The sequence below is a fragment of the Sinocyclocheilus anshuiensis genome, unplaced genomic scaffold (genome assembly GCF_001515605.1).
Source record: "Sinocyclocheilus anshuiensis isolate Anshui unplaced genomic scaffold, SAMN03320099.WGS_v1.1 scaffold1317, whole genome shotgun sequence".
Classification (NCBI taxonomy): Eukaryota; Metazoa; Chordata; class Actinopteri; order Cypriniformes; family Cyprinidae; genus Sinocyclocheilus; species Sinocyclocheilus anshuiensis.
The window spans coordinates 281,344-292,467 of NW_015551117.1; the positions used below are offsets into that span (position 1 = coordinate 281,344).

Sequence of the window (11,124 nt, forward strand, 5' to 3'; positions counted from 1 at the left end):
TATGTCTCAAACTTTAAACTTGGCTGAAGAATTGTGTGAACACACATTAACTGAGCACTAACAGCACTAATATGCAGTGACAGAACACACTTTAATGTCTTATACAGCAAAGCACAAGTGGCTTCTCATGGAAGCTTCTCGCATTTCCTTACATTGTAAGCTGTTTTTTCAGAGTTTGCAACCTTGGATTGGGCCAACATGAGAAGTACCTGTTGGATGAACTGGAATGTGTTCTTCATAGATTTAGGGTAGTTGAGATGCAGTGCGTATGCAAGTCCATACAGAATGCACATAGCTTTTGGCAAGTCGTCAATATTGTCCATCACAACTTCTCCTTCAATGATGATCTTCAATGAGGCTGGATTGAGATGGAGAGAAGATGAGAGCACGTCACATTCATGCTCGAGGAGGATTCCAATGTCATCAGTAATCATCATCAGAGTCCTAACAACATAAGAGCACATTCATGAAATTTCTCATTACATAACCATCAATAATGTTAAGCAATTTGTTACGACTGCTGGAGTTCTGTCTTCACAATGATTATTTAAATTTTGGTAACATGGACTTTTAATGTAGGGACAGAAACTTATGATGTTCCATTACAATGATTATTTACATTTTGGTAACATGGACTTTTAATGTAGGGACAGAAACTTATGATTAAGTTAAAACAGTTCACGCAAAAATGAAACTCTGCTGTTAATTTATACATCCTCAGGACATCCAAGGTGTAGCTGAGTTTTATTAGCTGTAACTGTGGTCCTTGGTGATTCATTTAATGCAAGTCAATGGCTACCATCACTTGGAGTAAAACAAAAACAACAACAAAAAACAGGCAAAACAAAATTAATACCCGTGTCTCCTGACGATACATTGAGGTCTTATGAAGCAAAACAATCAGTCTGTGCAATAAACTGAACATTATTTACAGCATTATCACCTTTAATCCACAGCCCCAGCAAATAGTCCCGAGCGTGTTTACAAATGTCTGGAGTGCAAGCATTGTGTGTTGTATTGGTCATCATCAAAATGTAAGACCTCAGTGTATGGTCAGGATCCACAGGTATTAATTTTGTTTTGCCTGTGCATGTTTTTTTTAACTATCAAAAATGACCGTTTCCATTGACTGTTTTATATCAATCACCAAGGACCACAGGTTTAGCTAAAACCTTTAAAGTTTAAATTTTACTTTAAAATTTCATTTTTGGGTGAACTATGCTTAAAATTGTATTTCAAAAATTAACTCTTAAAAACTTGAGTCCAAAGGGTTTGTAACGACATGAGGGTGAGCAAATGTTGGATGAACTAACCCTTTAAGCAAACAGATCACCCAAAGAGGCTAAAAGAGCTATCATAATAAGTTAATGGTTTAGGTTTTATTCTCAGAGGTTTTATAAAACACAGGAACTATCAATTAATGGTGAAATGATTATGTTTTTATGTCCTTTTAGATATTCTGAGAGAAAACAGAGGTTACTTACAAAGCATACTTTGTAGAAATCTGTAGGTTTGTCGCCAAGGACGATAGGGAGTCCTCTGAGCACCAGAGACCTAGTATTAGTTGGCTCTTTAGTCTGTTGGGGAGTAAAATTAATCACTGATGAATAAAATTAAAGAAATGATCACAAGAAAGCAGAACCACTCAAGCACAATTTTGATTGCATTATACAACCAATATTGTGAACTTTTTGTATACATTTTCATTACTTAAGCTGTTAAAAACTATGCAATGCAAATCTATAATGGATATGGACCAACCTTGATTTGTTGTGAAAGCTGTCAACAGCTGCCCAACTTTCTCTCTCTTATGGCGCTTTGCTTGAGATTCTTGCCCATAATCCTGTAACGTTAATTAGAACTCCATGAACACCTAAAACAGAGAAAAAAAAGCGTTACATTTCAAGACTAACTGAAACTTTCAGCATAAACCTTTAGCATAACCCTTTAAGCTCACCAACTCAGTTGCAGTTATTATAAATAATAATAGACACGATAATATATCAAAGAGACAAGCTAACTTAGCTTTAACAAAAAGCTAATTGATGCGCACATGCTGATGTTAAACGACTTTAGCTAAGGGTCAGGAAATACGTCATAGAAGTAGTCAAGTGTTCAAGTGCAAAGACCACAAGTGTGGGTATTTGGACAAGGCAATAGTGTGGATTTAGTGTGCGTTAAGGGCACTGTGCTCTGTCGTTTTTAAGACCTGGGACAGTCTTGCGCACTTACTTCCTGTCGCACGCACGCGCTCTCAAGTGGCCAAGACCGCAAGTGTGGGTATTTGGACAAGGCATTCATGTGCACTTGGGTCCGTATGGTTCTGCGGTTCTGCAGTTAGTCCTATCTCCTAGTAGCACTGTCGCCTTACATCAAGAAGGTCACTGTTTTGAGTCCTGGCTGAACCAGAGGACCTTTCTTTGCAGAGTTTGCATGTTCTCCCACTGGCTTCCCCCAAAATCCAAAGCTGAGTGTCTATTTACACTAAGTGCAAATAGCTCGTTGTTGGCAGAGACTATTTACACTAGTTCCACCCACAAACGTGTGATAGGGCTGGTCAACACTATAAAAGATGGAAAACAATCATTAGCTCTAGTGGTGTAGATGGTAAAGCATGTATCGTAGTCTCTTTGACGCGATCGACCCGGGTTCGAATCTGCCTTTTACCGAACTTTTTTTTCTCACTTTTCAAATCTCATATTACATCGGAAAGGCATTTATTTTCAATAAAAATGGAGGAAATAATCAAAAAGTTGAAAATTACGTATCGGGTAGGTTTAGGGTGGGCTTTATTGTCCCAATAAAGTGGCATCCATTTATTAATTGGAATTATAGGGATCCTATGATAGGGCTGGTCAACACTATAAAAGATGGCAAACAATCATTAGCTCTAGTGGTGTAGATGGTAAAGCATGTATCGTAGTCTCTTTGACGCGATCGACCCGAGTTCGAATCTGCCTTTTACCTAACTTTTTTTTCTCACTTTTCAAATCTCATATCACATCGGAAAGGCATTTATTTTCAGTAAAAATGAAGGAAATAATCAAAATGTTGAAAATAAAATATCGGGTAGGTGTACGGAGGGCTTTATTGTCCCAATAAGGTGGCATCCATTTAATAATTAGGGGCCAAGCACCGAAGGTGCGATGGCACCTATTGTATCCATTGGCGTTCTTTTTCTTCTTCTTCCGCTCTGGAAGTCTATGGCAGCCCATAGAATCGCTTGCGGGAAAGTTTTGAAATTTGGCGCTCTGATAGAGCACAGACTCAACATTAACCACAGCAAATTTGGAGTCTCTAACTCAAACTCTCTAGCGTCACCACTTGTCCATATTTTCACTCACGTTTATGCTAATAACTTTTGAACCGTAAGACACAGAAGGGAAATTCTTTTTTCCTCTGATTCCTTGGCTCATGTCGAGTCCAGTCGATTCTAAAATCGTAAGGTTTAGTTTTTTCTCTATTTTTAATTGTTCGTAAAACCTACTTTTTCGAACTACTTTAATCGTCCTAGACGGTTTGTCAGATTTTCACCAAAATTGGCTCAGATCATCTTCAGACCATACTGGCAGAAAGTTATAGAATTCAAGTCAATTTGTCCAACCGCTCTCGAATAACGCGCAAACGAATTCTACGAAAAGCACACAGAAATGGATGTGAGGCTATATCTCCGCAACGGTTTGGCATATCAAGACCAAACTTGGTGTGTGTTATAACAAGCATGACCTGAGGCTACATGCAGTGTTTCGGCAAAGTGCCACCTAGTGGTCAAGAGATATGAAAAATGGCTCTTTTTGCTTATAACATTTTCACTCACGTTTATGCTAATAACTTTTGAACCGTAAGACACACAAGGAAAATTCTTTTTTCCTCTGATTCCTTGGCTCATGTCGAGTCCAGTCGATTCTAAAATCGTAAGGTTTAGTTTTTTCGCTATTTTTAATTGTTCGTAAAACCTACTTTTTCGAACTACTTTAATCGTCCTAGACGGTTTGTCAGATTTTCACCAAAATTGGCTCAGATCATCTTCAGACCATACTGGCAGAAAGTTATAGAATTCAAGTCAATTTGTCCAACCGCTCTCGAATAACGCGCAAACGAATTCTACGAAAAGCACACAGAAATGGATGTGAGGCTATATCTCCGCAACGGTTTGGCATATCAAGACCAAACTTGGTGTGTGTTATAACAAGCATGACCTGAGGCTACATGCAGTGTTTCGGCAAAGTGCCACCTAGTGGTCAAGAGATATGAAAAATGGCTCTTTTTGCTTATAACTTCTGAATAGTTTGGCCAAAAATGGTCTCTTTAGATTCGGTGGAGCATGCTGAGTCAAACCATATCCAATTTTCCCATGTCAGCCATTTTGGGCGTCGGACATTTTGAATTTTGTCATAATATGCAATATTTTATGAACGCATTGACTTGTCGTTACGAAACTCGGTATGCATCTTCGACACCATGCCCTGATGGTACTCAAAAAGTTTGGGGGCAGTAGTACCTAAAAGTTATAATGGCCAAAAGTTATAATGAAATTGCTGAAAATGCTAATAACTTTTGCTTACATTGTAATGAGACAGATATTGATAGATTCCTTGGATCATGCCGAGAACATCGATACTGATTTTGCCATAATTGGCTGAACTTCCTGTCCGCCATTTTGATTCATGTTGAAAATCGATTCTAAAAAATTCAAACTCCTCCTCAACCGTTTGTCCAATTTTCACCAAAATCGAGTCAAATCATCTTCAGACTGTGCTGACAAAAAGTTATGGATTTCGTGTCAATAGACAAAACCGTTTTCGTACAGTGCCACTACAAATTTAAGGCATGATGCCAAAATGACTCTGAGGCTTTATCTCTGCAAAGCTTTGACATAATGACAACAAACTTTGTGTGTGTCAATATCACCTCACACAGAACACACCAAAAGGATTTCATTACAGCGCCACTTGTTGGTCAAAAGTGATAAGCCATTTAATCATATTACTAGAGGTTGTATTTATGATTTTTCAGCCATTTCAATTACAATCATCCTAAAATTGCTTTTATTACTCATTGTTGCATTTGGTCTGATGCTACATGCCATGCTTAGCTCCTCATGGGAAGTCGTGGCCTAATGGTTAGAGAGTCGGACTCGTAACCCAAAGGTTGCGGGGTTCGAGTCTCATACCGGCAGGGATTGTAGGTGGGGGGAGTGAATGTACAGCGCTCTCTCCCACCTTCAATACCAGGACTGAAGTGCCCTTGAGCAAGGCACCGAACCCCACACTGCTCCCCGGGCGCCGCAGCAAAAAAAATGACTGCCCACTGCTCCGGGTGTGTGTTCATGGTGTGTGTGTGTGTGTGTGTTCACTGCTGTGTGTGTGCACTTTGGATGGGATAAATGCAGAGCACTAATTCCGAGTATGGGTCACCATACTTGGCCACATGTCACGTCACTTTCACTTTCATTTTGCCTCTGGAGTGCTTGGCCCCGTAATTGATATTTTGAATTAAAATTATAATTTACACTCAATACGTTATTGCTGCATACTGTTTTATAATGTACAATAATACTGAGGTGCAGATAATTGCCACTATTTGCAATAAGTAGTATAAATAGCAGAAAATCCTGCTATTTTAACATAGTGTAAATAGAATCTCGCCATCTGCACTTAGTGTAAATAACATCTATCGCTAAGAAAATTTGCTATTTTCACTTAGTGCAAATAGCCGCTGCCAATCCAAAGACATGCACCATATAGGTGAGCATGTATGTTAGCCCTGCAATGGAATGATCATGCATCCAGGTTGTTTCTACAACTACTTTTTAAACAAGAAGCCTTTTTTTTCTGCCTTCGTTTGTATTTTTATGTTGTGTTCTGTATAATATAATATGTGCTTTCTATTTCAAACAAGAAAGAGTGTGTGAGACATTGATATTTAAACATGAACATAATTTTCTCATAAACGTCATCTCTTGATCTAGTACACAGTACACAGAGTCTTTGAATTTTTTGGTCAGATGGTAAATTATTAAAGTATTAAAAATTGTCCAAAGAGACTGCACAACTAAAATGACCATAAAACTGTACAATCCCATAATCAGAGTAAGCCTGTGAAAATATGTTTACAACTAATTGTCTACAATTAGCATTAAATTGAAATTTAACTCATGAATGAAAAGTCACCTTAAAATCTTAAAATCCTTTGCATCTATCTGTTTATTTTTATTTTCCACAAATATTAACAAACACTTTAAATATACTTTAGTCATTGAAAGCTTTATAAATGTCATCACTTTGTTTTCAAAACCAATACATTTTGTTTAACAAATGCCTTAGCCTAAGCAATGGCCTCTTCTTTGCATACAATACAGGGCTCAAGGCTAAGGATTTTTTCTACTGCTGGTTCAGTTTTTACTTGCCCTGCAAACATTTTCACTGGCCCTGCTATAAAAAACAAACAAAAAACAAAGTTGTTGCTATCATAGTGTTTTTTTTTTTGCCCATGTTATCTATCAGTGAGTGATTTTCTTTCTTTTTTTTTTTTGATTAACATTAAGGACATCGACAGCAGCTGGTAAATTAGTCGTGGCCTCTGTAAGAAACCATGCACGTATACAATATAGTGATGCACATCGAATTTCTTTTGTTTACTTAAGTCATAACCAACTGTTTTTGCGCATACTCAACAAGACGGTATTTTGACACACTTTTTTATATATATATATTTGTTCGATCAAGGGCAAGGAGAAGTGGAAAGAAAGTCAATTCGGTGCTCACACGTTGCCTGAGACGTAGCTCTATATGTGTGCTGTGCACGCAGAACACACTAAAAGTTGTTATTCACGTCTTCTTGTACTTGAATGCTTTAAAATTGCTGGAATATTCAAACTGGCAATGTGTATTTGACCATTACATCACAAGAAGTTGCGAAAAAGGAATTTGAGGCTTGCGCGTTTAGACGTGGCTGTCTGTGTGCGTGCGTGCTTAAAATCACTTGAATGTTTAAATTGGCAAGGCTTAAAAAAAAGTGTAAATGATAAACTTGTGACAAATCCATCAACTGTCCCGAGCCTCTTTCACGCTGGCCCCGGGCCATCGGGCAGTCCTTATTGTTGGGCCCTGCAGTATATAGCGTTTTTGGAAGTGCTGAACAGCTGACCTGGCCCTTCATATTGAAATAAGGTGCCAGAAATTATGAGCCATTAGAAGTTGGTTACAATTTATTTTACAGTTTCCTTGTTACAGTTATACATTATACATTTAAGTACCAAGTAATATTAATTAACTACATGCACTTACTATATGGTTAGTGTTAGAATGAAGGTTTGGTTTAGAGTAAGTTTCATGAAATTGTGCATCATTTATTGTTATTACTATAGCAACATGTAACATTTGCAACCAGGACACCATAAAATAAAGTGTTACCAAAGGTGTTTATGGCAAAAAAATAATGAAATATTTCGTTTACCAAAACTGACATTAGTTCTGCTAATATAATCCGTTATCATAAACAAATATATAGCAGCACAAAAAAAGAGAGCGAGAGAGAGAGAAATAATGAAAAACACCTTTAAAATCTGTTGCTAGTGTAGATCAAGTTTTTATTCACATTTTAAAATTGTTTTTATTTTTCAATCTTATTTACCTTATCTAGGTCTTCAAGTATTTACGAGAATGGATTTATTAGTTTAGGCTGCAAAAAAGCTTTCGATCCAAGTTGTCTGTACACTGATTTGCAATGAAAAAAAAATAAATAAATAAATAAGAAAAGAATATGAAAGAGAGAATGGTTGCTTGCAGAAGCCATGGATGCTAATGTTTTTTGCAGATCTATGACTGACTCCACCCCCTGAACTTTCCCTTGACCTGTATCGTGCTCTCTCATTGGCTGTAGGTCATCGCTGATGCATTTTAAGTCAAAACACGTTTCACATTGTAGGACTGTGGATTGTTGTTGCTGAAATTGTGCAGTGTGAACCCAAAGACACATAATTAACCCCGGTTTTGTTATAGCCTGTTTTTGGTTGTCCATGTATAAAAAGACAGGCAAGCTTTGTTACATGTAAGTCATGTGACCATTACACAGATTTAACTATTTGTTGTTAGCAATATGGACCAGGTCTCTGTAAATCCTTCCAAAACTCCACTTGGTCTCTCAAGCTTCGTGTCGTTATGGCGATGAGTTTTGAATAGCGGCAGCGGTTGTATTCTACAGGGAAGACATTGAATAGGCTTCCATCAGGTGGATTGGTCAGAGCAATTCCTAAATGTGTCATACATTGACCTAGAAATACATCCTCTATGTAAACCGGTTTGACAAGTTGGGCTGCCTTAACAAGTTTCTCTGGCAGGTCTAGGGTGAAAACATATCCCAAGCCCAGAGCGTAGGGTGGATAAAAAGGTGGCTCGTAAACAGTTTTTGGAAGATACCATTTAGAATGAGGATCTCTCAGTACCACTGCGTTCCTAGCCACAAGTCCAGTCATATAGTTCTGCTTTGGTGCAGACAGAAGCATATTGACTAAGGTTTTGACATTGAGAAACACATCAGAGTCAACTTTCATTGCATAGGAGGTATTCGGACAGTAAACAGTCAGCCATTCTAGCATTACCATTGTCTTAATGGTGAGATTGAAGTAACTGTCCCAGAAATCACTTTGTATAAGGTCATGATACTTCTCACTTTCCCGTAGCAAATATTGTTGAAGCGTTTCTCTTTCTTCTGAAGTGGGGAGACCCAACAGAAATAATATGCTCACGGTCTTGTCTCCAACTAACCTCTCTGATCCCCAAGTTGACCGAATGGCATCCCGAGCAGCTGTATTGCTTGGAGCTACTGGTACCATTAATACCACGAAAGGGTTTTCCCTCTGGCACTTCTCTGGCTCATTCAAAACTAAATTATACTTGTGTGGGTATGCCACACAATATGGCTCCGGAGGCTTCCACGGTTCCACAGAAGTCACGGTTGTCACTGTATTCAGAGAATCGTTGACCATTTTAGTGGTAAATTTCTCTGGAAGAAATAATCCAACTGCTACAGCCCAGGATTCTGACAGCTCATTGGGGACAATGTAGTAGCACAGGAACAGGACCAGGAAAATGGTGAATATAAAAAACAAACGAAGAGATCTGCATCCACTACTTGATTGGCCATGACTAAAAAGAGAAGAAATGTTTGACCTATCTTTTGGCATGTTGTGTATTGATGCATTCATCTAATGATGCATTCTTCTTCAAATAAACTTTTGTTATCATTAATACACATAGTGATGCTGTACAAGGTATATATGATAAGGTACTACAGTTAATAAAAGCATCAAAAATCTTCAGTTAGATTTATTAGTTATATTTAATGTTTTGCAACTTATCTAAATCTGTATGCCACTTCTAAAAAGATTTCACAAATTGAATCGTTAACTGTACGGTACATTTCCTACAATGTGGGTAGTAACTTACATAAATATATGTTATTTCTTTATAATTTAATATACAAATTAAAACAGAAGCATCGGTGCTTTACCTTTGTTTTTCACAGTCTTCCACCATATTTCCTCTGTTTGTAGAATTTCATACGCATTATCAAGCACTACCATGACATGGCACCGTGCACGATGAATGTGAAGTACATAGTGAGACAAACCTTCTTTTTTTGCATAACTAGTTCCACCCCCTTCCACATCAGCGATAAGAAGGAAACAACATTGTCTACTATGATATATGCCACAAACATTAGTGAAGATCATCTGAATTACACAAAGCCAGTCACTGACTTAGAAACTAACATATGATTTTCCAACACATTAGTATAATAATTAAAGATAATGAGGTCATGCTAAGAGATCTTAAAAGTAGAATAAATTGTACTGGCTAGTAATGCTACAGTATGTGTACGAACATGTTAAAAATACAGTGTCTCTCTCCAGGGGTTGATCATAATTATTTTTGTCATATGCGACTGAGGACAACACCATGGTTACAATAAAAACATTACCATCTCAGGGTATTGTACTATGGTTATCAAAGGTAAACAAAACTCAAATCTGTTAATCTGTGTGGGGGGGGGGGGGCCTTTGAACAAATACATAAACAACCTATTATAGATTAAAAGGAAAAATGAGAGAAAGAAAGTAAAGGTAAAGCTAAATAAAGAACATTGGAAAGTGTAGAAGCATTTCTAGCCTTTCAAGTACTGGAAAATATATTCATTCATGTGTTTACATATTTTATCATATATCATTTTACTGTAGCTTAACAAGCTGGTCTAAGAGAGCTCATGCTGCATGAGTGAAGCACAAAATCTTTGAACAAATACATAAACAACCTATTATAGATTAAAAGGAAAAATGAGAGAAAGAAAGTAAAGGTAAAGCTAAATAAAGAACATTGGAAAGTGTAGAAGCATTTCTAGCCTTTCAAGTACTGGGAAAAAGTGTCCCCATATTTTGATACCGTTTTATGATACTGTTTTGAATATATGGATGTAAATTGTCATTACCTTAATGACATTTGTGAGTTTTGTGTCACACAATAGACCAAAAATAAATAAAGAAATGTAAAAAACCGCAATGTGTCAACAGTGAGGAAATCAAAAGTAGTCAGCAGCCTGCTGGAGGTAGTCTAATTATCATTAGCAAGTTCAGCTATTATTTAAATCAAAAAGGGTCAGTGATGTTGAAAAAAAATAAAAAATTCAAGCCACATGATATTCAGTGGCGTATGGTGGAAAGTTTTCAACGTATGGCTGTGCTACAACAGTTTTAGCAACCGTTCCTTTATTTAATGCTAAAGAGATAAAGAAAAAGTTTAAGAAAAAACACTTGAAACATTTTAAATAAAGATAATTGTTAATAGTTCGGATAAAGTTTAAGAATGATTCTCACAACACAAAGCTTTTTTTCAAGGTAAATAAAAAAAAAAACAATAAGTCACAATTTCTGTATACGGTGCAACAGCAAAAATACATAGAATATATGTTTATGTATACAAGTCAAGCACAGGAGATGCCAACAGACACTAAAGGGGGACATAAAGGGAAAGCATATATTTGCACAGATGATGTCATATCATATCATATATCATGAAGCAAACATCAACTTTTTTCATCATTTTTTAATTATAAATAGGCCTATAA

The 11,124-nt window shown here is 37.0% G+C and overlaps 1 protein-coding gene and 1 long non-coding RNA gene across 3 annotated transcripts; both read right to left on the reverse strand.

Annotated features, from left to right (window-relative positions):
- Nucleotides 1-412: 412 nt before the first annotated feature.
- LOC107663016 (uncharacterized) lies at nucleotides 413-1,805 on the reverse strand. Of its 2 annotated transcripts, none has more exons than XR_001631275.1 (3): nucleotides 1,762-1,805; nucleotides 1,485-1,600; nucleotides 413-444 (listed from the first exon to the last, which is right to left on the reverse strand). It is a non-coding gene; the product is annotated as an uncharacterized LOC107663016 (long non-coding RNA). The 2 variants fall into 2 exon arrangements; XR_001631274.1 differs by having other exon boundaries at nucleotides 1,485-1,577; nucleotides 1,762-1,804.
- Nucleotides 1,806-7,848: 6,043 nt separating this feature from the next.
- On the reverse strand, nucleotides 7,849-9,589 carry LOC107663014 (beta-1,3-galactosyltransferase 2). Its single transcript, XM_016453149.1, has 2 exons — nucleotides 9,514-9,589; nucleotides 7,849-9,149 (listed from the first exon to the last, which is right to left on the reverse strand). Exons 1-2 carry the CDS (start codon nucleotides 9,537-9,539, stop codon nucleotides 8,093-8,095), a joined length of 1,083 nt encoding a protein of 360 aa, XP_016308635.1. The 5' UTR covers nucleotides 9,540-9,589; the 3' UTR covers nucleotides 7,849-8,092.
- Nucleotides 9,590-11,124: the final 1,535 nt, after the last annotated feature.